Here is a 26751-nt window from a genome sequence, read left to right as displayed (position 1 = left end):
GCTTGGTTGGGTCTCAGCAAAGCAGATACCAGGGACTGTAAAGGGGTTAAAGTGTTAAAACGGCTCCGGTTCCGTTATTTTAAGGGTTAAAGCTTCCAAATTTGGTGTGCAATACTTTTAAGGCTTTAAGACACTGTGGTGAAAATTTGGTGAATTTTGTACAATTCCTTCATGTTTTTTCGCAATTGCAGTAATAAAGTGTGTTCAGTTTAAAATTTAAAGTGACAGTAACGGTTTTATTTTAAAACGTTTTTTGTACTTTATTATCAAGTTTATGCCTGTTTAACATGTCTGAACTACCAGATAGACTGTGTTCTGAATGTGGGGAAGCCAGAATTCCTGTTCATTTAAATAAATGTGATTTATGTGATAATGACAATGATGCCCAAGATGATTCCTCAAGTGAGGGGAGTAAGCATGGTACTGCATCATTCCCTCCTTCGTCTACACGAGTCTTGCCCACTCAGGAGGCCCCTAGTACATCTAGCGCGCCAATACTGCTTACTATGCAACAATTAACGGCTGTAATGGATAATTCTGTCAAAAACATTTTAGCCAAAATGAACCCTTGTCAGCGTAAGCGTGGCTGCTCTGTTTTAGTTACTGAAGAGCATGACGACGCTGATATTAATATCTCTGAAGGGCCCCTAACCCAATCTGAGGGGGCCAGGGAGATTTTGTCTGAGGGAGAAATTACTGATTCAGGGAACATTTCTCAACAGGCTGAACCTGATGTAATTGCATTTAAATTTAAGTTGGAACATCTCCGCATTCTGCTTAAGGAGGTATTATCCACTCTGGATGATTGTGAAAAGTTGGTCATCCCAGAGAAACTATGTAAAATGGACAAGTTCCTAGAGGTGCCGGAGCTCCCAGAAGCTTTTCCTATACCCAAGCGGGTGGCGGACATTGTTAATAAAGAATGGGAAAGGCCCGGTATTCCTTTCGTCCCTCCCCCCATATTTAAAAAATTGTTTCCTATGGTCGACCCCAGAAAGGACTTATGGCAGACAGTCCCCAAGGTCGAGGGAGCGGTTTCTACTTTAAACAAACGCACCACTATACCCATAGAGGATAGTTGTGCTTTCAAAGATCCTATGGATAAAAAATTAGAAGGTTTGCTTAAAAAGATGTTTGTTCAGCAGGGTTACCTTCTACAACCAATTTCATGCATTGTCCCTGTCACTACAGCCGCATGTTTCTGGTTTGATGAACTGATAAAGGCGCTCGATAGTGATTCTCCTCCTTATGAGGAGATTATGGACAGAATCAATGCTCTCAAATTGGCTAATTCTTTCACCCTAGACGCCACTTTGCAATTGGCTAGGTTAGCGGCTAAGAATTCTGGGTTTGCTATTGTGGCGCGCAGAGCGCTTTGGTTGAAATCTTGGTCGGCTGACGCGTCTTCCAAGAACAAGCTACTAAACATTCCTTTCAAGGGGAAAACGCTGTTTGGCCCTGACTTGAAAGAGATTATCTCGGATATCACTGGGGGTAAGGGCCACGCCCTTCCTCAGGATCGGCCTTTCAAGGCGAAAAATAGACCCAATTTTCGTCCCTTTCGTAAAAACGGACCAGCCCAAAGTGCTACGTCCTCTAAGCAAGAGGGTAATACTTCTCAAGCCAAGCCAGCTTGGAGACCAATGCAAGGCTGGAACAAGGGAAAGCAGGCCAAGAAGCCTGCCACTGCTACCAAGACAGCATGAAATATTGGCCCCCGATCCGGGACCGGATCTGGTGGGGGGCAGACTCTCTCTCTTCGCTCAGGCTTGGGCAAGAGATGTTCTGGATCCTTGGGCGCTAGAAATAGTCTCCCAGGGTTATCTTCTGGAATTCAAGGGACTTCCCCCAAGGGGGAGGTTCCACAGGTCTCAGTTGTCTTCAGACCACATAAAAAGACAGGCGTTCTTACATTGTGTAGAAGACCTGTTAAAAATGGGAGTGATTCATCCTGTTCCACTAAGAGAACAAGGGATGGGGTTCTACTCCAATCTGTTCATAGTTCCCAAAAAAGAGGGAACGTTCAGACCAATCTTAGATCTCAAGATCTTAAACAAGTTTCTCAAGGTTCCATCTTTCAAGATGGAAACCATTCGAACTATTCTTCCTTCCATCCAGGAGGGTCAATTCATGACCACGGTGGATTTAAAGGATGCGTATCTACATATTCCTATCCACAAGGAACATCATCGGTTCCTAAGGTTTGCATTCCTGGACAAACATTACCAGTTCGTGGCGCTTCCTTTCGGATTAGCCACTGCTCCAAGGATTTTCACAAAGGTACTAGGCTCCCTTCTAGCGGTGCTAAGACCAAGGGGCATTGCAGTAGTACCTTACCTGGACGACATTCTGATTCAAGCGTCGTCCCTTCCTCAAGCAAAGGCTCACACGGACATTGTCCTGGCCTTTCTCAGATCTCACGGCTGGAAAGTGAACGTGGAAAAGAGTTCTCTATCCCCGTCAACAAGGGTTCCCTTCTTGGGAACAATTATAGACTCTTTAGAAATGAGGATCTTTCTAACAGAGGCCAGAAAAACAAAACTTCTAGACTCTTGTCGGATACTTCATTCCGTTCCTCTTCCTTCCATAGCTCAGTGCATGGAAGTGATCGGGTTGATGGTAGCGGCGATGGACATAGTTCCTTTTGCGCGCATTCATCTAAGACCATTACAACTGTGCATGCTCAGTCAGTGGAATGGGGACTATACAGACTTGTCTCCGAAGATACAAGTAAATCAGAGGACCAGAGACTCACTCCGTTGGTGGCTGTCCCTGGACAATCTGTCTCAAGGGATGACGTTCCGCAGACCAGAGTGGGTCATTGTCACGACCGACGCCAGTCTGATGGGCTGGGGCGCGGTCTGGGGATCCCTGAAAGCTCAGGGTCTTTGGTCTCGGGAAGAATCTCTTCTACCGATAAATATTCTGGAACTGAGAGCGATATTCAATGCTCTCAAGGCCTGGCCTCGGCTAGCGAGGACCAAGTTCGTACGGTTTCAATCAGACAACATGACAACTGTTGCGTACATCAACCATCAGGGGGGAACAAGGAGTTCCCTAGCGATGGAAGAAGTGACCAAAATCATTCTATGGGCGGAGTCTCACTCCTGCCACCTGTCTGCTATCCACATCCCAGGAGTGGAAAATTGGGAAGCGGATTTTCTGAGTCGTCAGACATTGCATCCGGGGGAGTGGGAACTCCATCCGGAAATCTTTGCCCAAGTCACTCACCTGTGGGGCATTCCAGACATGGATCTGATGGCTTCTCGTCAGAACTTCAAAGTTCCTTGCTACGGGGCCAGATCCAGGGATCCCAAGGCGGCTCTAGTGGATGCACTAGTAGCACCTTGGACCTTCAAACTAGCTTATGTGTTCCCGCCATTTCCTCTCATCCCCAGGCTGGTAGCCAGGATCAATCAGGAGAGGGCGTCGGTGATCTTGATAGCTCCTGCGTGGCCACGCAGGACTTGGTATGCAGATCTGGTGAATATGTCATCGGCTCCACCTTGGAAGCTACCTTTGAGACGAGACCTTCTTGTTCAGGGTCCGTTCGAACATCCGAATCTGGTTTCACTCCAGCTGACTGCTTGGAGATTGAACGCTTGATTTTATCGAAGCGAGGATTCTCAGATTCTGTTATCGATATTCTTGTTCAGGCCAGAAAGCCTGTAACTAGAAAGATTTACCACAAAATTTGGAAAAAATATATCTGTTGGTGTGAATCTAAAGGATTCCCTTGGGACAAGGTTAAGATTCCTAGGATTCTATCCTTCCTTCAAGAAGGATTGGAAAAAGGATTATCTGCTAGTTCCCTGAAGGGACAGATTTCTGCCTTGTCGGTATTACTTCACAAAAAGCTGGCAGCTGTGCCAGATGTTCAAGCCTTTGTTCAGGCTCTGGTTAGAATCAAGCCTGTTTACAAACCTTTGACTCCTCCTTGGAGTCTCAATTTAGTTCTTTCAGTTCTTCAGGGGGTTCCGTTTGAACCCTTACATTCCGTTGATATTAAGTTATTATCTTGGAAAGTTTTGTTTTTAGTTGCGATTTCTTCTGCTAGAAGAGTCTCAGAATTATCTGCTCTGCAGTGTTCTCCTCCTTATCTGGTGTTCCATGCAGATAAGGTGGTTTTACGTACTAAACCTGGTTTTCTTCCAAAAGTTGTTTCTAACAAAAACATTAACCAGGAGATTATCGTACCTTCTCTGTGTCCAAAACCAGTTTCAAAGAAGGAACGTTTGTTGCACAATTTGGATGTTGTTCGCGCTCTAAAATTCTATTTAGATGCTACAAAGGATTTTAGTCAAACATCTTCCTTGTTTGTTGTTTATTCAGGTAAAAGGAGAGGTCAAAAAGCAACTTCTACCTCTCTCTCTTTTTGGATTAAAAGCATCATCAGATTGGCTTACGAGACTGCCGGACGGCAGCCTCCCGAAAGAATCACAGCTCATTCCACTAGGGCTGTGGCTTCCACATGGGCCTTCAAGAACGAGGCTTCTGTTGATCAGATATGTAGGGCAGCGACTTGGTCTTCACTGCACACTTTTACCAAATTTTACAAGTTTGATACTTTTGCTTCTTCTGAGGCTATTTTTGGGAGAAAGGTTTTGCAAGCCGTGGTGCCTTCCATTTAGGTGACCTGATTTGCTCCCTCCCTTCATCCGTGTCCTAAAGCTTTGGTATTGGTTCCCACAAGTAAGGATGACGCCGTGGACCGGACACACCTATGTTGGAGAAAACAGAATTTATGTTTACCTGATAAATTTCTTTCTCCAACGGTGTGTCCGGTCCACGGCCCGCCCTGGTTTTTTAATCAGGTCTGATAATTTATTTTCTTTAACTACAGTCACCACGGTACCATATGGTTTCTCCTATGCAAATATTCCTCCTTAACGTCGGTCGAATGACTGGGGTAGGCGGAGCCTAGGAGGGATCATGTGACCAGCTTTGCTGGGCTCTTTGCCATTTCCTGTTGGGGAAGAGAATATCCCACAAGTAAGGATGACGCCGTGGACCGGACACACCGTTGGAGAAAGAAATTTATCAGGTAAACATAAATTCTGTTATTACTAGTTACCTGAGTATGTTCAACTTTGTTTTGCGGCTCTCTTTTTCTGAGTTAAAAGGTTGGTTAAAATGGTTTACATCCACCTCTATGCATAGCTATATTTGCCTAGCAAAACTAATCCTCTAGTGACATATTGATGATTGATTACAGATTGAATATCAGAGTTCAAAATATCATCTGCTCCAAGAGAATATATTTCCTATTATCTTACTACTGCCTTTTATAGCTGCTTGGGGACAAATATATTTTATAATATGGGGTGCAACTGCTCACACAACATTAGCTAACCCTGTATATCTTTAACTGACATTTTTGTATGCAGTAACCCAGACATATCTTAATGTACTATTTGTACCTCAAATTAACCTGTTGGATGTTCCAAGATGCCCTAATTACTTATAACCAGCCTTTATTATGGAGCCAGCCTTGAGAGGGCCGAACTTATACACACAGGATCGTGGATGTTTATAATGTTTAGTCTACATAGCTTATACTTATTTGTAGACAGTCAAGTTTTGTTTCACCGTTTTATTACCATTGTTATGATTGTGTATTATGCTTAAGTATTTGTATTAAGCGATATATTCCTCATAAAGTGCTAAATGCCACCTTACTTCAGACCCTCAATGCTTGGTTTTCAACCTTTATTGTGGCATTTTGGTATATTTTAACACTGCTTTGGGTACATCTTTCTTGGATTGTGAGGTATATGTTATATTATTATTATTCTTTATTTATAAAGCGCCAACAGATTCCACAGCGCTGTCCATGGGTACAAAAATAAAAGTACAGTACAATACAATATAAAAGACACCAGACAAAGTTTAACAAAACAAAACGGGGAATTGAGGGCCCTGTTCCCGTGGGGGTAGGATGGGTGAAGAGGGTGAGAAACAGGAGGTGGGGACTGCAAAGGTGAGAATGATGTTATTGTGGAGTTAGATGGGGGGCAGCAATTAGGCAAGTGGAATTCATTTGTTACTGATTGGGAGATAGGCTTCCATGAACAGGAAAGTCTTTAGGGAGCGTTTAAAGGAGGAAAGATTAGGGCAGAGTCTGACAGCTCTAGGAATTGCAATCCAGATGGTTAGTGCCGCACGAGAGAAGTCCTGTAGCCTAGCATGGGAGGAGGTGATGGTAGAAGATGCAAGGAGCAGGTCATTGTTGGATCTTAGGGGGCGGGCTGGAGTGTATTTGTTGATGAGTGAGGACAGAAAAAGGGGGGCTGTGTTGTTAAGGGCTTTGTAGATCAGGATGAGAATTTTGAATTTAATTCTACTGTGGGTGGGTAGCCAGTGAAGGGACTCACAGAGAGGTGCAGCAGATACAGAGCGTCGGGAGAGGTGGATTAGCCTAGCAGAGGCATTTAGGATGGGTTGAAGAGGGGAGAGAGGGAGGCCAGTTAGTAGGTTATTACAGTAGTCAAGTCGGTAGATTACCAGGGAGTGGATTAGCTGTTTAGTAGTTTCAGCATTAAGAAACGGACGAATTTTGGAGATATTATGTAGGTGGTTGCGACAGGAAGAAGAGAGCAATTGGATGTGGGGTATGAAGGACAGATTGGAGTCAAGTGTAACTCCTAGGCAGCAGATTTGGGGTGGTGGGGAGATAGTGGTGTCACCAACAGTGATTGAAATGTTAGGAACCGGGGTAGAATTAGAGGGGGGAATTAGGAGCTCAGTCTTGGACATGTTGATTTTTAGGTGGGGAGAGGCCATCCAAGAAGAAATGCCAGATAAGCAGACCCTGATGAGAGAAAGGACAGAAGGAGAGAGTGAAGGGGTGGATAGGTAGATCTGAGTATCATCAGCATAGAGGTGGTAGTTGAAGCCATAGCTACTGATAAGTTTACCCAGTGAGGAAGTATAAATAGAGGAGTAGAGGGCCCAGAACATAGCCTTGAGGTACTACAACAGACCGAGGCAATGGAGAGGAGGAGTTGCCAGCAAAGGAGACAGAAAAGGACCTATTAGAGAGATAAGAGTGGATCCAGGAAAGGGCAGTGTCAGAGAGCCCAAGGGAGCGGAGAGTCCGTAGGAGAAGGGGATGGTCAACGGTGTCAAAGGCAGCAGACAGATCAAGTAAGATAAGTATTGAGTAGTGGCCGTTTTTTTAGCAGAAAGAAGATCATTGGTAACCTTGGTGAGGGCAGTCTCAGTTGAGTGTTGGGAAGGGAAGCCAGATTGCAAGGGGTCGAGCAGTGAGTTGGAGGACAAGAAGTGGGTTAAGCAATCGAAGACTAGTTTTTCCAGGACTTTTATAGATAGCGGAAGCAGTAGGAGAATTGGGGTCGAGGGAGTTTTTTTTTTTTTTTTTTTTTTTTTTTTAACTGAAGTTGTGAGAAAGACAAAAATAGAATAACATACAAGATTTGTCCAAAAACAATAATGACATCAAATCCAAGTATACATTACTATCGCATATAATGTGTCAATGAGGTGTTTGGGGGGGTTGGACTGAATAGAATGAAACTTCAGTTTGTAACATTTTATATGAGATATGATCCCACATCGCCAGAGATATTCTTTTTTTATCTAAGCATAGGATGGCAATATGTGGGTAAATGGCTTTTGTTTTGGCTACCCCTGGGCCATAGTTTATGGGGGTGGAGGAGAATTCAGCGGGCAAAAGCCGCTCAAAGTGGAGGGGGAAAGGGGTAGGGGGGGCGGAACCTGCTAAAGTAAAAGGGTAAAGTAACAAGGAGAGTGGGAGGAAGGCATATGGCATGGGTATGGAAGTTAAAAAAATGCTAACAAATAAAATACATCTAAACCTTATTATCATTCAGCATTAGTAAAGGCTGAATGCCAATTAAAATAACTCTCCCTGTAACTTTTCCCTGAGGTACAGTAATCAAACCTAAAGGTCATCATTAATACATTTCCATGGGGAAAATATGTCACTAAACAACTTTGACTACTCATGTAACAGATTCAACGTCGTATTCAGGAAAACGGATTGTTAAAATACAAAGATATAATATGCATATATAGATACATATGTTATATTGATTAACAGTAAGCTCACTAGTTCAGTTTTATACAGATATAGGACTGAGTAATAATCCTCATTGGTAAAAATTAACCATAGGGCAAGTACCAGTTAGTTTTACACGAGAAGACCCATAGGATACTGGAATTGAAGGTACCTTTAGTAATAAGATAATGAGTTCTTAAATAACCTAGATTATATCCCAAACATTAGGAAACTATGTTCCAGACTAGTTCCCTGGTAATTAATTGCCTTAGTTTATATAAGTTCAGTCTTAAGAGCATAGGGCATCTAGGTGGGGGTTAAGACATGAAAACCGGAACTAGCTCACAATGCAAAACATAACTAGATGGTAAAACTATCAATACAATCAAACACAGATATCTTGTGTAATAATATAGTATTAGGCTCTGTGTGTATGTGTATATGTATGTATATATATATATATATATATATATATATATATATATATATATATATATATATATATATAAAAACCCGTTTGAAATGCCTAGTGTAATAGGATGCTAATACAACCCAAGGTAGGTAGAATATTGGGCATTAAGAGAGTGAGGGTCCACTATACTAAGTAACAGTAGAATTGGTAAAGTAGTGGGCTTTCTGAAGTTGTGAATATATACGTGAGAAATAAAACTTAAAAATCACATATGAGGCTACTATGACGTAGTTCGTAAGAAAGAGGTATGATCGTAAGAAAGAGGTGCTGTTTACATTTGCGTAAAAGTAATTTTTAATGTAGCTTCTATAGTATTGACCCATTAATCCTGTAGTCAGAGTGATCCAAGCTATGTCATAGGGCTAGTTAAGAATAGGCCTTGAGTACTAACTTATGGGGGTACCCAAATAAACAAGATATCAGAATCCAGATCATTATTGATACAATTATATATACATTTGGATCTAAAAAAAAAACATTTTCAACTCAGATAACTGATCTCGACTCCTCAGCAGGACACGGATACCTCTGCTTTTAGCAGTGTCTAGGAAACTCGCCCTCCAGCATGGTAATAAAGGTGTATTTGAAGTGGTGCAGGTCAGGGCTGCGTACAGATTCGGCTGAGGATTCGTTTTGCAGGGTAGATTAGCAAGGAGGTTTGTTGTAGAACACTGCCTCTGACGACTGACATCTCGCTCCTGGTGATCAGACGTCACCACTATAGGGCTCACAGGGATCGGATAGAAGGGGTCGTCTGACCTGCATGAATCCAAAATGGTATCCGTGCCATAACTGGGGTTCCTTAACTGATCAGCGCGATACAGCGTGAGCTCCTGTTGGGAAAAAGAAATTCCTTCCTCTGGTTCCGCTACATAGCTGAATTTATCCCGTGAGCTCAGATCACGAATATGCTGTGACAGGCTTTCAAATCTATCTTGCATGGCCTCTCCCAGCTGCAATAATAGGACCCATACTGTAGTATGAAAATACTCCATTTTGTTCTGTTTTTTTCAATGCGCCCCAGTATCTCCACAGATGAAATGAGAGTGGGCCACTAATCTCGGTGTATAAATGTCCCCAGGCTACAAGTATCAACAGATCTATATGTCTCCTAGTAACTCTCCAGTGTGGTCTGGAAGATGTAGAGTAGTAGTGACCGGAGATGTGTAAATTTTAGACCCCTGTAACCCCATCAGCTGCAGACCTCTGCTACAGGTCCCGGTCTCTATTGACAGACGCTACGGATTGCAGCAGTGTCATTTAGTAAATTTTGGTTTGTGCAGGGACTTGGTGAGCTTTCAGGCTTTGCCCACGTAGTTGTCTTCAAGAGATGATCTGGGTTTGCCTATAGGCCTCAATGGTCAGCGTATCCATGAAGTGTGTACAGGTGATATTTGGCCTGCAAAAAGTAGGTTAATGGTCTCACCCACTCTCCAGATGCCCATGGATAAAGTGAGTGTCCTTTAAATGAGTTAGTACAGCTTTTTCGAACTTAATATCTGATCAATTGTTGGAGCTCAAAGCAGATGCGACTGCTCCCCTTGGCTGTTAACTCCGTCCCGAGGGAGGGTTTTTTCAGGATGGGGGTGACCTTTGCATGTTTGAAGGAAGATGGGAATGAACCGGTAGTAAGGGATAGGTTGAATATGTGAGTAAGAGCTGGAGTGAGGGTAGAAGACAGAGAAGGTATTAGATGTGAAGGGATATGGTCAAGTGGGCAGGTAGTGAGGTGTGAGGAAGATAATAAGGAACTCACTTCATTCTCAGTGGTAGGGTGGAAGGTGCTGAGAGTGGTGTAGGGGGTTGCCGGGGGCGGAGATGGAAGGTTGCAGTCTTGTGTTGGGATATTACTTCGGAGGGTAATTGTTTTGTTGAAAAGGTAGTCTGCCAGGTCTTGAGCACTAAAGGCAGATGAAGGGGGTGGTGCAGGTGGAGAGTTGAAAATGGAAAAGAGACGTTTAGGGTTTGAGGCGTGAGTAGATATAAGAGAAGTGAAATAGGTTTGCTTGGCTAAATGAAGGGCAGAGGAGTAAGAATAAAGAGTGAACTTATAGTGGAGGAAATCTATATGTTTGTATATACTTTTAGGAGACTAGAACAAAGCGCAAGTCTAAAGTTCCATGTAATCTGAAAGCATTTTTACAGACGATCTTAGTTTGCACTTGGGGTATATAACTTACTTTTCTTTCATGTAAATGGCAAGAGTCCATGAGCTAGTGACGTATGGGATATACATTCCTTGATTCCTACCAGGAGGGGGCAAAGTTTCCCAAACCTTAAATGCCTATAAATACACCTCCCACCACACATATACTTCAGTTTTACAAACTTGCCTCCTATGGAGGTGGTGAAGTAAGTTTGTGCTTGATTTTTATGATTTCTTCTATGATAAGCGCTTCTAAACATTCTGAAGCCCAATTCCTCTGAGTACAGTGTTCGTCAGAGGGACATGAAGAGAGTATTGCCTGTTGATTTTTATGGTTTCACTCATGGGAAATCTTTTCAAGGGTTCTCTGTTATCGGTCGTAGGGATTTATCTCCTACCTACCTTTTCAGATTAACGATATACTCTTATACCATTACCTCTGCTGATAGTTTTCAGTCAGTACTGGTTTGGCTGTCTGCTATATGTGGATGGGTGTCTTCGGTAAGTATGTATCATTATTTAAGACACTCTCAGCTATGTTTGGCGCTTTATGTATTAATATATTGTTTTAAATATATGTATTTAATTATATTTGCCATGAGTCAGGTCTATGTGTATTTCCCTTTGCAGTCTGACAGTTTCAGTATGAGAATCGTGTTTAAGGAAGTTATTTAAAAAAAAAAAAAAATCTTACCTGGGGTTTAGTCTTTTTTTCCAATTTTACTTGTTTTTTACTTAAAATTTGCGGGCAAATCTAGGCTCGCGAGGGCGCAAAATGTTATTTATTGCGTAATGTTTGTCGCGGAAAAAAATTTGCGCGAGTTTCCTAATTTCCTGCTTCTTTATTGACGTTAGTTTGTTTGGCGCAGTCGCGCTTGTTATGACGTGAGTTGCGTCATTTCCGGATGCAAATATTTTTTTGGTTAAATTACCACACTTCCTTTGTGCTCCCTGCTCTCTTTATATTTTAGAGGGCTATGCTATTTGCTTTTCTGCTTATTTAGCATTTGCATTTTTTCCCATTCCTGAAACTGCTATATGAGGAAATTGGATATTTTGTTTAAATGTTATTTTTTCTTTTATATTCTTCAAGATATCTGTCTGATCCTGTCTCAGAAGCTACTGTAGGAACCATGCTGCTTGAACACAGTTCTACCAAAGCTAAGTGTATCTGTTGTAAGCAAGCTGAGATGATATCTCCAGGCTATATTATGTAACAGTTGTCATGATAAGTTTTTGCATGTCAATAATGTATCCATTAGTACTAGTACAGCACCTGTTGTTCCCTCAACATCTAATGTACATGATATCCCTGTTGATATCAAAAATTATATTGCTGATGCAATACAGAAGGCTATGAGGCCCATTTATCAAGCTCCGTATGGAGCTTGAAGGGCCGTGTTTCTGGCGAGTCTGCAGACCGCTGCTCCATAACCCTGTCCGCCTGCTCTGATGAGGCGGACAGGAATCGCCGGAATTCAACCTAATCGGGTTGATTGACACCCCTGCTGGCGGCGTCTGCAGGGGGCAGCGTTGCACCAGCAGCTCTTGTGAGCTGCTGGTACAATGCTGAATACGTAGAGCGTATTGCTCTACACATTCAGCAATGTCTGTCGGACCTCATCCGCACTGTCGGATCAGGTCCGACAGACATTTGGTAAATCGACCTCCAAGTCTGCTATTCCACCTTCTAATAAACGTAAAAGGTCTTTTAAAACTTTTCATAAAACTGATGAAATTTCTAATGACCGACAACATACTGAAATATCCTAATCTGAAGAGGATCTCTCTGCTTCAGAAGATCCTACTTCAGACATTGAAATTGATAAATCTTCTTATCTTTTTAAGATTGAATGAATATATTCGGTCTTTGTTGAATAGAAGTATTGGTTACTTTGGGTATTGAGGAGTCTGATCCTCTTGATAACAAAACCAGTAAACATTTAAATTCTATTTTTAAACCTTCTTTGATTACTCCTGAGGTGTTTCCTGTTCCAGATGCGGTTTCTGATGTGATTGCTAAAGAATGGTCTAAACCTGGTGCTTCTTTAATCATTCTTCTAGGTTTAAGAAGTTATATCCTTTACCAGCGGCTAATTTTGGAGTTTTGGGAAAAAGTCCCTAAGGTTGATGGGGCTATTTCTACTCTTGCCAAACGTACTACTTTTCTTATTGAAGATAGTACTTCTTTTAAGGATCCTTTAGATAGGAAGATTGAATCTTATCTAAGGAATGCTTATTTACATTCTGGCTATATTCTCAGGCCTGCCATTTCTATGGCTGATGTTGCGGCTGCATCAACTTTTTGGTTGGATAGCTTAGCACATCAGGAAAAAGATCCTGATTTGTCTAGCATTGTTTGTTTGCTTAAACATGCTAATCATTTTATCTGTGATTCTATTTTTTATATCATCAAGATTAATGTTAAATCTATGTCTTTAGCTCTTCTGGCTAGAAGAGCTGTATGGCTTAAATCATGGAATGCTGACATGGTATCTAAATCTAGATTACTATCTCTATCTTTCCAGGGTAATAATGTATTTGGTTATCAGTTGGATTCTATTATATCCACTATCACTGGGGGGAAGGGAGTTTTTTTTGCCCCAAGATAAAAAGTCTAAGGGTAAATCTAAAGCTTCTAATCGGTTTCGTTCCTTTCGTCAGAATAGAGAACAGAAAACCACTCCTTCCCTTAAGGACTCTGGCTCCAATCGGAAGTCATCTTCAATTTGGAATAAATCCAAGCCTTATAAGAAACCAAAGCCGGGCCTCAATCCAGTTCAACTGGTGGGGGGCAGATTGAAATTATTTCAAAACATTTGGGCAGATTCTGTTCAGAATCAGTCGATTCAGAGCATTGTTTCTCAAGGGTATCTAATAGGTTTCAGAGTGAGCCCTCCTGTGATAAGATTCTTTCTCTCTCACGTTCAAACAAATCCTGTGAAAGCTCAGGCTTTTCTGAAGTGTGTTTCAGGACTGGAGCTTTCAGGGGTGATTATACAAGTTCCACTTCAGGGTCTGTTTTTTTATTCAAATCTATTCATTGTCTCAAAGAAAGAAAATTCATTCAGACCAGTTCTGGATCTGAAGTTTTTGAATCGTTTTTTAAGGGTCCCAACTTTCAAGATGGTGACTATAAGGACTATTCTGCCATTTGTTCAGCAAGGTCATTACATGTTCACAATAGACTTACAGGACGATTATCTTCACATATCCGATTCATCCAGATCACTATCGGTTTCTGAGATTCTCTTTTCTAAACAAGCATTACCAATTTGTCGCTCTTCCATTTGGCCTATCGACAGCTCCAAGAATCTTTTGAAAGGTTCTCGGTACCCTTCTATCTGTAATCAGAGAGCAGGTTATTGCGGTATTTCCTTATTTGGACGATATCTTGGTATTGGCTCAATCTTTTCATTTAGCAGAATCTCACACGAATCAACTAGTGTTGTTTCTTCAAAGACATGGTTGGAGGATCAATTTACTAAAGAGTTTCTTGATTCCTCAGACAAGGGTCACCTTTTTAGGTTTCCAGATAGATTCAGTGTCCATGACTCTGTCTTTAACAGACAAGAGACAAATTAAATTGGTTTCAGCCTGACGAAACCTTCAGTCTCGATCATTCCCTTCAGTGGCTATGTGCATATGAGACCTCTGCAGCTTTGCATGCTGAATCAGTGGTGCAGGGATTATACTCTGATATCACAATTGATATTCTAAAATCTCAGCATTCTACGCTCTCTGACTTGGTGGTTAGACCATCATCGTGTTATTCAAGGGGCCTCTTTTGTTCGTCCTTCCTGGACTGTAGTCTCAACAGATGCAAGTCTTTCAAGTTGGGGAGCTGTCTTGGGGGTCTCTGACAGCACAAGGGGTTTGGAATCCTCTAGTGGCGAGGTTTCCAATCAATATCTTACAACTCTGTGCTATTTTCAGGGTTTTTCAGGCTTGGCCTCTATTAAAGAGAGAACTTTTAATTTGCTTTCAGACAGACAGTATCACAACTGTGGCATATGTCAATGTCAATCATCAGGGAGGTACTCGCAGTCCTTTAGCAATGAAAAAAGTATCACCGATTCTTTCTTGGGCGTAATCCAACTCTTGTCTAATTTCTGCGATTCATATCCCAGGTGTAGACAATTGGGTAGCGGATTATCTCAGCCGTTAGACTTTGCATCCGGGGGAGTGGTCTCTCCATGTGTTTGTTCATATTTTACAGATGTTGGGTCTTCCAGAAATAGATCTGATGGCTTCCCATCTAAACCGGAAACTTCCCAGATACCTTTCCAGGTCCAGGGATCCTCAGGCGGAGATGGTGGATGCTTTAGCATTTCCTTGGTCTTACCAACTTGCTTATATTTTTTCCACCTCTAGTTCTTCTTCCAAGGGTGATCTCCAAGATCATAATAAAACAATTGCATGTGTTTCTGTTAGCACCAGCATGGCCTCACAGGTTTTTGTATGCGGATCTTGTCCGGATGCCTAGTGGCCAACCTTGGTCATTTCCTTTAAGGCCAGACCTTCTGTCTCAAGGGCCGTTTTTCCAACAGGATCTCAAATCAATAAATTTGAAGGTATGGAAATTGAACATTTAGTGCTTAGTCATAGAGGTTTCTCTGACTCAGTGATCAATTCTATGTTGCAGGCTCGTAAGTCTGTTTCAAGGAAGATTTATTATCGGGTGTGGAAAACCTATATTTCATGGTGTTCTTCTCATAAATTCTCTTGGCATTGTTTTAGAATTCCTAGAATTTTAGTTTCTTCAGGACGGTTTGGATAAAGGTTTGTCTGCAAGTACTTTGAAGGGACACATCTCTTTTTTTATATCATAGAAAGATTGCTAATAAAGGTCTATTCTGCCCCTAGTTCAAGAGGGTCAGTTTATGACGACGATAGACTTGAAGGACGCTTACCTTCATGTACCAATACACAAGGATCACTTCAGGTTCACCTTTCTGGATCAGCACTTCCAGTTTGTAGCTCTTCCCTTCAGGCTGGCTACTGCTCCAAGAATTTTCACAAAGGTTCTGGGAGCTCTGCTCGTGGTGGCAGTAGCTCCTTATCTGGACGACAACCTGGTTTAGGCTCCATCCTACCGGCTTGCAGAGGACCATTCGAGGGCTCTTCTCCTTCTGCGATCTCATGGATGGAAGATAAACTCAGGAAAGAGTTCTCTGGTTCCCAGTACCAGAGTGGAGTTCCTGGGCACTATAATAGACTCCATAGCCATGAAAATATTCCTAACAGACCAGAGACGTTGCAAAATTGTCTCCAGCTGTCTTGCCCTTCAATCCACCTCAAGGCCATCAGTGGCCCGGTGCATGGAGGTGATTGGGCTAATGGTATCCACTAGGGCTGGGCGATATGGGCAAAAAAAATTGCGATTTAATCGTGATTTTCTTATAAATGACTATAACACCTTCATTTTCCATTCTAAAGTTTATTTAACACTACAGAATCTTAATGTACATGTTTCTCAATGTCCAATACACTCTTGGAGCATAAAAATACAAACCACAAAATAGTTAAAATAAAATTTGCTGCCTGTGATGTGATTAAATAGTAGCCACTAGCCAGTTATTATGTCTTATGACACACAGCATTGTCATGTTTCTCTTGTAAAGGTGTATCCAGTCCACGGGTTCATCCATTACTTGTGGGATATTCTCCTTCCCAACAGGAAGCTGCAAGAGGACACCCACAGCAGAGCTGTCTATATAGCTCCTCCCCTAACTGCCACCCCCAGTCATTCTCTTGAAGTATCAAGAGAGATGTGGTGACTTAGTGTCGTTTTTACCTTCAATCAAAAGTTTATTTTTAAACGGTACCGGCGTTGTACTGTTTTTACTCTCAGGCAGAAATTGGAAGAAGACTTCTGCCTGGAGGTTTGATGATCTTAGCGGTTTGTAACTAAGGTCCATTGCTCTCACACATAACTGAAGAGTATGGAAAGAAAACTTCAGTTGTGGGGGACGGTCTGCAGATTGCCTGCTTTGAGGTATGTTCAGTATATTTTTTTCTAGAGAGATAAGGTCTAGAAAATGCTGACAGTGCCTGGTATATTTAAGGTAAACCTGATACAGTGATTTAACAACTGGGATCATGTTTGCAAAAAGGGATAATATTCATGTTAATACCTATATTACTTACTGTAAAAACGTTTGCATGATTTATAAATAAAAACTCTGAGGGTGATAAATCTTTATTTGGGGCCTAGTTTCCACATGGCTTGTTAGATTTCTCCTAGGAGTACTTTTTTAAGGCCCTCTGACTTTGAGTGCATGGTGGGAGGGGCCTATTTTCGTTTTCAGTCTGAGACATCCAGCTTCCCTGAAGGAGTCCTCTGGCTTATAGGACCTCTATAGAGGGTTTTGTTCCTGCAAAAATCGTATTTGAGGGTAGGTAGGAGCCACAGTAGAGCTGTGGCAGTGTGTCTGACTGTTTAACAGGTTTAATATTTTTCTAATTCGTTTTTGGGCCTGAGGGGTTAATCATCCATTTGCAAGTGGGTGCAATGCTGTTTTAGACCCTTATACACACTGTAAAAATTTCGTAGAGTTTACTACTTTTTAACACTGTTTTGCAGTTTATGTGCTAGTTTATTTTTCTTAAAGGCACAGTACCGTTTTTATATTATTGCTTTTTTCACATTTATTAAAATGTTTTCCAAGCTTGCTGGTCTCATTATTAGTCTGTTAAACATGTCTGAAATAGAGGAAACTCCTTGTTCATTATGTTTAGAAGCCATTGTGGAACCCCCTCTTAGAATGTGTACCAAATGCACTAACCTTTCTATAAGTTATAAAGACCATATTATGGCTTTTAAAGATATCACCTGAGGTTTCTGAGGCTGACAAAAGGGAGGTTATGCCATCTAGCTCTCCCCACGTGTCAGAACCTATAACTCCCACTCAAGGGACGCCAAGTACATCTAGCGCGTCCATTGCGTTTACCTTACAAGACATGGCGGCAGTTATGAATCATACCCTCACAGAGGTATTGTCCAAACTGCCAGGGTTACAAGGAAAGCGAGACAGCTCTGGGGCTAGAACAAATACAGAGCTCTCTGACGCTTTAGTAGCTATGTCTGATATATCCTCACAATGTGCAGAAGTTGAAGCAGGAGAGCTTCTATCTGTGGGTGACTTCTCTGATTCAGGGAAGGCGTTACTTCAGTCTAACTCTGAAAAGACAGCATTTAAATTTAAGCTTGAACACCTCCGCGTGTTGCTCAGGGAGGTTTTAGCGATGACTGTGACACCATTGTAGTCCCAGAGAAATTGTGTGAAATGGACAAATACTTTGCAGTGCCTGTTTACACTGATGTTTTTCCAATCCCTAAGAGGTTTTCAGAAATTATTACTAAGGAATGGGATAGACCAGGTGTACCATTCTCTCCCCCTCCTGCATTTAAAAAGATGTTTCCTATAGATGCCGCTACATGGGACTTGTGGCAGACGGTCCCTAAGGTGGAGGGAGCAGTCTCTACCCTAGCTAAGCGTACAACTATTCCTGTCGATCCTATGGATAAAAAATTACAGGGTTTCCTTAAGAAAATCTTTATACAACAAGGTTTTATTCTCCAACCTCTTGCATGCATTGCCCCAGTCACTGCTGCAGCGGCTTTCTGGTTCGAGCCTCTGGAGGAGGCTCTACAGGTAGAGACCCCGTTGGATGATATCCTTGACAGGCTTAAAGCTCTTAAGTTAGCCAATTCATTTTTTTCTAACGCCGTTTTTCATTTAACCAAGCTAACGGCTAAAAATTCAGGTTTTGCCATTCAGGCGCGTAGGGCGCTATGGCTTAAATCCTGGTCAGCTGATATTATTGGAGGAAAAGGCTACGCCCGTCCCCAGGATAGGTCCAACAAGTTAAGGACCAAACAGACTAATTTTCGTTCCTTTTGAAACTTCAAGAGTGGCGCAGCTTCATCTTCCTCTTCTACAAAACAAGAGGGAAATTTTGCCCAGTCCAAGCCAGTCTGGAGACCTAACCAGGCTTGGAACAAGGGGAAACAGGCCAAAAAGTCTGCTGCTGCCTCTAAGACAGCATGAAGGAATAGCCCCCGATCCGGGACCGGATCTAGTGGGGGGCAGACTTTCTCTCTTCGCCCAGGCTTGGGCAAGAGACGTCCAGGATCCCTGGGCTCTGGAGATTGTTTCCCAGGGATATCTTCTGGATTTCAAAGCTTCATCTCCAAAGCGGAGATTTCATCTCTCACAATTATCTGCAAACCAGATAAAGAGAGAGGCATTCTTACATTGCGTTCAAGACTTACTAGTTATGGGAGTGATCCACCCAGTTCCAAAGGAGGAACAGGGGCAGGGCTTCTATTAAAATCTGTTTATAGTTCCCAAGAAAGAGGGAACTTTCAGACCTCTCTTGGATCTCAAGATCCTAAACAAATTTCTCAGGGTCCCATCCTTCAAGACGGAGACTATTCAAACCATCCTACCTATGATCCAGGAAGGTCAATATATGACTACGGTGGATTTAAAGGATGCTTATCTACATATTCCGATACACAGGGATCATCATCAGTTCCTCAGGTTCGCCTTCCTAGACAGACATTACCAGTTTGTGGCTCTTTCCTTCGTGTTAGCCATGGCACCAAGAATCTTTACGAAGGTTCTAGGGTCCCTTCTGGCGGTTCTAAGACCACGGGGTATAGCAGTGGCCCCTTACCTAGACGACATCCTGAGTAGAGAACTGGGAGGCGGATTTTCTAAGTTGGTAGACTTTTCATCCGGGGGAGTGGTAGCTCCATCCGGAGGTATTTGCCCAGTTGATCCAACTATGGGACAAACCAGAACTGGATCTCATGGCGTCTCGTCAGAACGCCAAGCTTCCTTGTTACAGGTCCAGGGATCCCAAGGCAGCGCTGATAGATGCTCTAGCAGCGCCCTGGTCCTTCAGCCTGGCTTAGATGAGGGAGCAGAGATAACGGTGGAAATACCTGATTGCCAAGATCAAGCAGGAGAGAGCTTCTGTGATCTTGATAGCCCCTGCGTGGCCACGCAGGACTTGGTATGCAGATCTGGTGGACATGTCATCCTTTCCACCATGGACTCTGCCGCTAAGGCAGGACCTTCTACTTCAAGGTCCCTTCAAACATCCAAATCTAATTTCTCTACGTCTGACTGCTTGGAGATTGAACGCTTGATTCTATCAAAGCGTGGTTTTTCCGAATCGGTCATTGATACCTTAATTCAGGCTCGAAAGCCTGTCACCAGGAAAATCTATCATAAGATATGGTGTAAATATCTTCATTGGTGTGAATCCAAGGGTTTCTCATGGAATGTGGGTCGCTGTCAGTGATCCACATTCTGGGTGTGGACAACTGGGAGGCGAATTTTCTCAGCAGACAATCCTTTCATCCAGGGGGTGTTTGCAGAGATATGCAGCAAGTGGGGGACGCCAGAGATACCCAGGTACAGGTCGAAGTCGAGGGATCCCCAAGTGGATCTAATAGATGCAGTAGCAGTGCCCTGGAGGTTCAAACTCATATCTTTTTCCTCCATTACCGCTTCTTCCTCGAGTGGTGGCCCGCATCAAGCTATACATAATACTGGGAGGGTAAGTGAAGTAGGAGAGATATTTAAAGCTCTGGTGTAGGGTGTCTTTGACTCCTTCTGGTGGCCTGGTGATGAAGTTTCAACAATAAGGAATCATGGTCCCTCACCACCGAAAAAAAAGGAATGTATCCAATAATAATAAATTAGTTTTTTGGGGATATTTTTTGTTAAATTTTGAATAATTCAATAAAATTACAGTTCTAAAAAAAAAAAAAAAAAAAGTACAATATGTAAATATAACAAAACTCTCATATCATACAATGCTACATCGCACTGGGATTGTCTCTCCTTTACATTCAGAAATTCAGAAAATTATGGCAACACCCCTTTAGCGAAGCAAAGTCAAATTTGCCCTTCCAGAATCCTGTAAGGGATATGATTTATTTATTTATTTTATCAAAGCTTAATTTTTATGCAGACTCCTTTATTCTTTATATAATATTTTATATTAACTTATTACTTTTTGTACTAGTTGAACTGTATTAGAGTAAATAATCATTTTCTTAGTTATTGAAATTAAGATAATGGCAGTCTCACTGGTGTGTGTGTGTGTGTGTGTGATATCTGTCAACAATTTATAAAATTGGTTCTTTCATTATTTTTTTTATTAGTTTTTATGTATGTATTTATTAATTATCCTTTTTTCTTTTTTAGCTGGCATATTGTGTAGTACAGTTTTTAGAGAAGGACAGCACACTTACTGAACCAGTAAGTTTTCTTGCTTTTTATATATACTTGTTGTTTGTGTGTCATTGTATATTATATCTTTTGTGGAAATAGCTGGCTTGACTGTGTTTGACTTAAATATATGTTTTTCTCACACTTTGTCATTACTAATGGGGTATACAGTCTCATAAGGAAGAAATAACATAGCAGTTTGAGGGGGTGGATACCTTATACATTTACCCCTTCATTTCCTATATGGTTTAGTTGCTGCTTATTTGAAAGTAAGGTACATAGAGTAATCTGTTCTTAAGAAGTGCCTTTTAAATTACTTTAGATGGTTTGATACTTCTCAGTGCAATAAACTTGCTTTCCTTCTTAATATAAGGAGAGTCCACGGCTTCATTCCTTGCTGTTAGGAAATACTGAACCTTGCCACCTGGAGGAGGCAAAGACACCCCAGCCAAAGGCCCAAACACCCCTCCCACTTCCCCTATCCCCCAGTCATTCTTTGCCTTTCGTCACAGGAGGATGGCAGAGAAGTGTCAGAAGATTTCAGAGTTGTTTCTCAGGAGGGATATATGCCTTTCGATATGGAACTGGAGTTTTATTTGTCAGCCTCTCAGTGAGAGCATTGACGAACGTTAGTCTGGAGATGCAGGTAGTCTTTCTGCAAACCCATCCAGACTGTCTTCTAACAGCTCCTTAAGCAACCAGTGTTGACGAGTTTCACTGTCTGCTTTCTTCACTCAAGTCCATGTCAGGAGCGATGCTACAAGACTGTCCCACTTGAGAGACTGTGTTTCTGTTCCACAGCACGGATTCTGGTAAGATCGTTTCAATTTTACCTTATGTTAAAATTGCTGAAGACGGGGTCACAGTGTGACTCCTTTTATCTTTATAGAATCATGGGTAAATATCTCCTGAGGGAGGTTATTGAACAGTGAGGATTAATCAAATGTGTTACTTTGATTTTATGTGTGAGATGTATTTTTGGGCTCATAGACTGTTATGCGGTAACAGAACATACAGGTGTTTACTTTCACTTAGAACGCTGCACAGCTGGTAGCTTAGAGCTTTTTCTCCTAGCAGGGGCAGTCCTGCCTTGCGCACCTCATGACGGGTTGTGGTTACACTTTTGTTTTCTCTTTCCTGACCGAGCTAGCTGTCGGAGAGGTCGCTTCTTCTCTGGTTGCCTGGGTCTAGGAGGTGGTGAGTGCCCCAGTCATTGGGGGTATAAAGGTGCCAATTTTGTTAGAAATAAAAAGTTAATTTATTTGTATTCTACTGTTAGCGCAAGCTATGGAGGATCCTGATATGCTTAAGGGTACTCCCTCTATTACTAATAGTAATACCTGTCTATATTGTGAGGCGGCCTTGGTGAGCCCGCCCTCTCAATTATGCTCCATATGCATCAACAAGGTTATTATGTGTAAGAAGGTTAACCTCTTTAGTACTACTTAGCCGTCCACCTCTGAAGACTCGTCGTCCCGTGAGGTGCATACCCATCAGTCATCTCCATTGTCACATGCAGCTTCCCATAGCATGCCTGATCCTCCGTCTGGAGGGAGCTTTTTACCATCAGACTTTACCGCGCAGTTAAATACAACAGTATCTGAGATCCCTAGTGCTTTACCTCTCCCTGCTAAGCGAAAGGTTAAACATAGATCTCCGGTCCAGGGGACATCCAGTGATTTACTTGATTTGTCTGCCTTTCTAGTCTCCCAGGATGGGTCACACTCTGAGTCTTCAGAGGGTGTATTTTCAAGATCGGAGTCTGCTACCTCTAGGCCTCCGGCTGTGGAGGAGCCAGCCTTTAGATTTAAAATTGAACACTTAAGTTTTTTCTTTTAAAGGAGGTTCTGTCGACATTAGAGGTTCCAGAGGCCAAGTTGCCTGATGAACCTTTGATCCCTCAATTAGACAGAGTGTACGAGGACAGGGTAGCGCCGCTAACTTTTCCTGTACTTATAAAAATGGAGAACATTATTAAGAACAAATGGGATAGAATTGGATCTTCCTTTTCCCCTTCGTCTGCCTTTAAAAAAAAAAAAATTCACGAACTCACAGCTGGAGTTGTGGGGTTCTGTCCCTAAGGTGGATGGCGCTATCTCCACGTACTATCTCTCTTGAGGATAGTTCGTCTTTCAGAGAGCCGATGGATAAGAATATGGAAACTTTTCTCAGAAAAATGTTTCAGCATATGGGATGTTTATTTTAACTGGCAGCGGCTGTTGCCTCGGTTGCTGGAGCTTCTGCCTACTCGTGCGACTCCTTAGCGGATTTGATCGAGGTGGAGGGTCTCCTTGATGTTATCCAAGAAAGAATTAAGGCTTTGAGAATTGCTAATTCTTTTATCTGTGATGCAAACATGCAGATTATTCTCCTGAATGCTAAAATCTCTGGTTTCTCAGTGCAGACACGTTGGGCGTTCTGGCTGAAGTCCTGGTATGCGGACATGACTTCTAAGTCTAGATTACTTTCCCTCCCCTTTAAGGAAAACATTTTGTCCATTATTTTCATGGTTACAGGGGGCAAGGGTGCCTTCCTACCGCAGGATAAAAAGAACAAATGTAAGGGACAAGAATCTAATTTTTGTTCCTTTCGTTCTGAAAAGTCCCAACATCAGCAGCCTGAGCAAACCAAGAGCACTTAGAAGCCTGCTCAATCCTGGAATAAATCCAAGCAGAACAAGAAGTCCGCCGAGAACAAGTTTGCATGAAGGGGCAGCCCCCCGATCCAGAGCTGGATCGTGTAGGGGCTAACTGTCGCTGTTTTCAGATGCTTGGTCCATGGGCGTGCAGGATCCTTACTGTTGAGAAATACTGAACCTGGCCAACAGTAGGAGGCAAAGACACCCCAGCCAAAGGCTCAAATACTCCCCCTACTTCCCTCATATCCCAGTCATTCTTTGCCTTTCGTCACAGGAGGTTGGCAGAGAAGTGTCAGAAGATACAGAGTGGTTCCTTATGAAGGGTATCTGGAGTTTTAAGTAGTGTTGTCAGCCTCTTAGAGCATTGACGAATGTTAGTCTGGGGATGCAGGGAGAGTCTTTCTGCAAATCCATCCAGACTCGTATTAACAGCTCCTAAGCAATCAGTGTTGTCAAGTTTACCTGCCTGCTTCCATTACTCAAGTCCATGTCAGGAGCGATGCTACAAGACTGTCAAACTTGAGAGGCTGTATTTCTGTTCCACGGCATAGATTCCGGTAAGATCGTTTAACTTTTTATACACAAATGATAACACAAGAAGACAGGGTCACAGTGTGGCTCCTTTTATCTGTATGAAATCAAGGGTTAATATCTCCGGAGGGGGATTATTGAACAGGGGGGATTTATAACATAATTTATTTTATTATGTTTATGCTGCGACATGTGTGAGATGAGACTCAGGCAGAGGTTGGAACATAAAGGTTTTCACTTTCGTTTTTGTAAGCTGGACAGACTGCAACGGCTTGGCGCGCTTTTTCCTATTGCAGGGGCGGTCCTGCATGGCCCACCACGTGACCAGGTGTGGTCACACTGATTTCCTCTTTCCTGACCGTGCGGTTTACGGAGAAGAAGTGAGTTTCTCCGTTTGGCCTGGGTCATAGGAGGTGGTGAGTGCCCCAGCAATTGGTGGTATAAAGGTGCCGTTTTATCTTATTCTATAGTCTGTTTATAAGCGCAAGCTATGGAGGATTCTGATGCGTTAGAGGGTACTCCCTCTTTGCGGAAGTCTAATACCTGTCTATATTGTGAGGAGGCCATGGTATACCCGCCTGCTAAATAATGTTCCACATGCATTGATAATGTAATCATGTCAAAGAAAGTTAATATGTTTAGTACCACTGAGCCGTCCACCTCTGAGGAGTCTCTATCCCGTGAGGTGCTCACCTTACAGTCCTCTCCTAATACAGGGAGTGCAGAATTATTAGGCAAATGAGTATTTTGACCACATCATCCTCTTTATGCATGTTGTCTTACTCCAAGCTGTATAGGCTCGAAAGCCTACTACCAATTAAGCATATTAGGTGATGTGCATCTCTGTAATGAGAAGGGGTGTGGTCTAATGACATCAACACCCTATATCAGGTGTGCATAATTATTAGGCAACTTCCTTTCCTTTGGCAAAATGGGTCAAAAGAAGGACTTGACAGGCTCAGAAAAGTCAAAAATAGTGAGATATCTTGCAGAGGGATGCAGCACTCTTAAAATTGCAAAGCTTCTGAAGCGTGATCATCGAACAATCAAGTGTTTCATTCAAAATAGTTAACAGGGTCGCAAGAAGCGTGTGGAAAAACCAAGGTGCAAAATAACTGCCCATGAACTGAGAAAAGTCAAGCGTGCAGCTGCCAAGATGCCACTTGCCACCAGTTTGGCCATATTTCAGAGCTGCAACATCACTGGAGTGCCCAAAAGCACAAGGTGTTCAATACTCAGAGACATGGCCAAGGTAAGAAAGGCTGAAAGACAACCACCACTGAACAAGACACACAAGCTGAAACGTCAAGACTGGGCCAAGAAATATCTCAAGACTGATTTTTCTAAGCTTTTATGGACTGATGAAATGAGTGAGTCTTGATGGGCCAGATGGATGGGCCCGTGGCTGGATTGGTAAAGGGCAGAGAGCTCCAGTCCGACTCAGACGCCAGCAAGGTGGAGGTGGAGTACTGGTTTGGGCTGGTATCATCAAAGATGAGCTTGTGGGGCCTTTTCGGGTTGAGGATGGAGTCAAGCTCAACTCCCAGTCCTACTGCCAGTTTCTGGAAGACACCTTCTTCAAGCAGTGGTAAAGGAAAAAGTCTGCATCCTTCAAGAAAAACTTGATTTTCATGCAGGACAATGCTCCATCACACGCGTCCAAGTACTCCACAGCGTGGCTGGCAAGAAAGGGTATACAAGAAGAAAATCTAATGACATGGCCTCCTTGTTCACCTGATCTGAACCCCATTGAGAACCTGTGGTCCATCATCAAATGTGAGATTTACAAGGAGGGAAAACAGTACACCTCTCTGAACAGTGTCTGGGAGGCTGTGGTTGCTGCTGCACGCAATGTTGATGGTGAACAGATCAAAACACTGACAGAATCCATGGATGGCAGGCTTTTGAGTGTCCTTGCAAAGAAAGGTGGCTATATTGGTCACTGATTTGTTTTTGTTTTGTTTTTGAATGTCAGAAATGTATATTTCTGAATGTTGAGATGTTATATTGGTTTCACTGGTAAAAATAAATAATTGAAATGGGTATATATTTGTTTTTTGTTAAGTTGCCTAATAATTATGCACAGTAATACACAGATATCCCCCTAAAATAGCTATAACTAAAAACAAACTAAAAACTACTTCCAAAACTATTCAGCTTTGATATTAATGAGTTTTTTGGGTTTATTGAGAACATGGTTGTTGTTCAATAATAAAATTAATCCTCAAAAATACAACTTGCCTAATAATTCCGCACTCCCTGTACACATGCAGCTTCCTGTAGCACTCCTAAGCCTCCATATGGAGGGGCCCTTTTACTGCCAGACTTTACTGAGCAGTTACAAACGACAGTGTCTGCGGCCTTTAGTGCTTTACCTCGCCCTGCTAAGCGCAAGCTCAAATATTGCTATTCTTCCCAGGGGTCATCTACTAGCTTATTGGATTTATCTGATACAAGATTATCCGCTGATGAAGATGCCTATGATACTTCGGAGGATGCTCTTTCTGGGTCGGAATCTGCTGCCTCTAAGCCTCCAGCGGCAGAGGATTTAGGATTGATCATTTTACTCTTTCTGCTAAAGGAAGATTTGGCTACTTTAGAGGTCCCACAGCCTAAATTGCCTGAGGAACCTTTGATTCCTAAATTAGATAAGGTCTACGAGGACAGGGT

General features: G+C 42.4%; 1 protein-coding gene across 3 annotated transcripts in view; it reads left to right on the top strand.

The window, feature by feature from the left end:
• PPP2R5C (protein phosphatase 2 regulatory subunit B'gamma) overlaps positions 1 to 26751 on the top strand; it is a 488552-nt gene that overhangs the window by 290874 nt on the left and 170927 nt on the right. For all 3 annotated transcript variants that reach the window (XM_053697445.1, XM_053697446.1, XM_053697447.1), the window contains one exon: positions 20889 to 20942. In XM_053697445.1, coding sequence (XP_053553420.1) covers positions 20889 to 20942 — 54 coding nt within the window. The remainder of the gene's footprint in view (positions 1 to 20888; positions 20943 to 26751) is intronic.

The sequence above is a fragment of the Bombina bombina genome, chromosome 1 (genome assembly GCF_027579735.1).
Source record: "Bombina bombina isolate aBomBom1 chromosome 1, aBomBom1.pri, whole genome shotgun sequence".
Taxonomy (NCBI): Eukaryota; Metazoa; Chordata; class Amphibia; order Anura; family Bombinatoridae; genus Bombina; species Bombina bombina.
The sequence above is the reverse complement of the archived record's forward strand: the minus strand, read 5'-3'. Positions and strand labels throughout refer to the sequence as shown.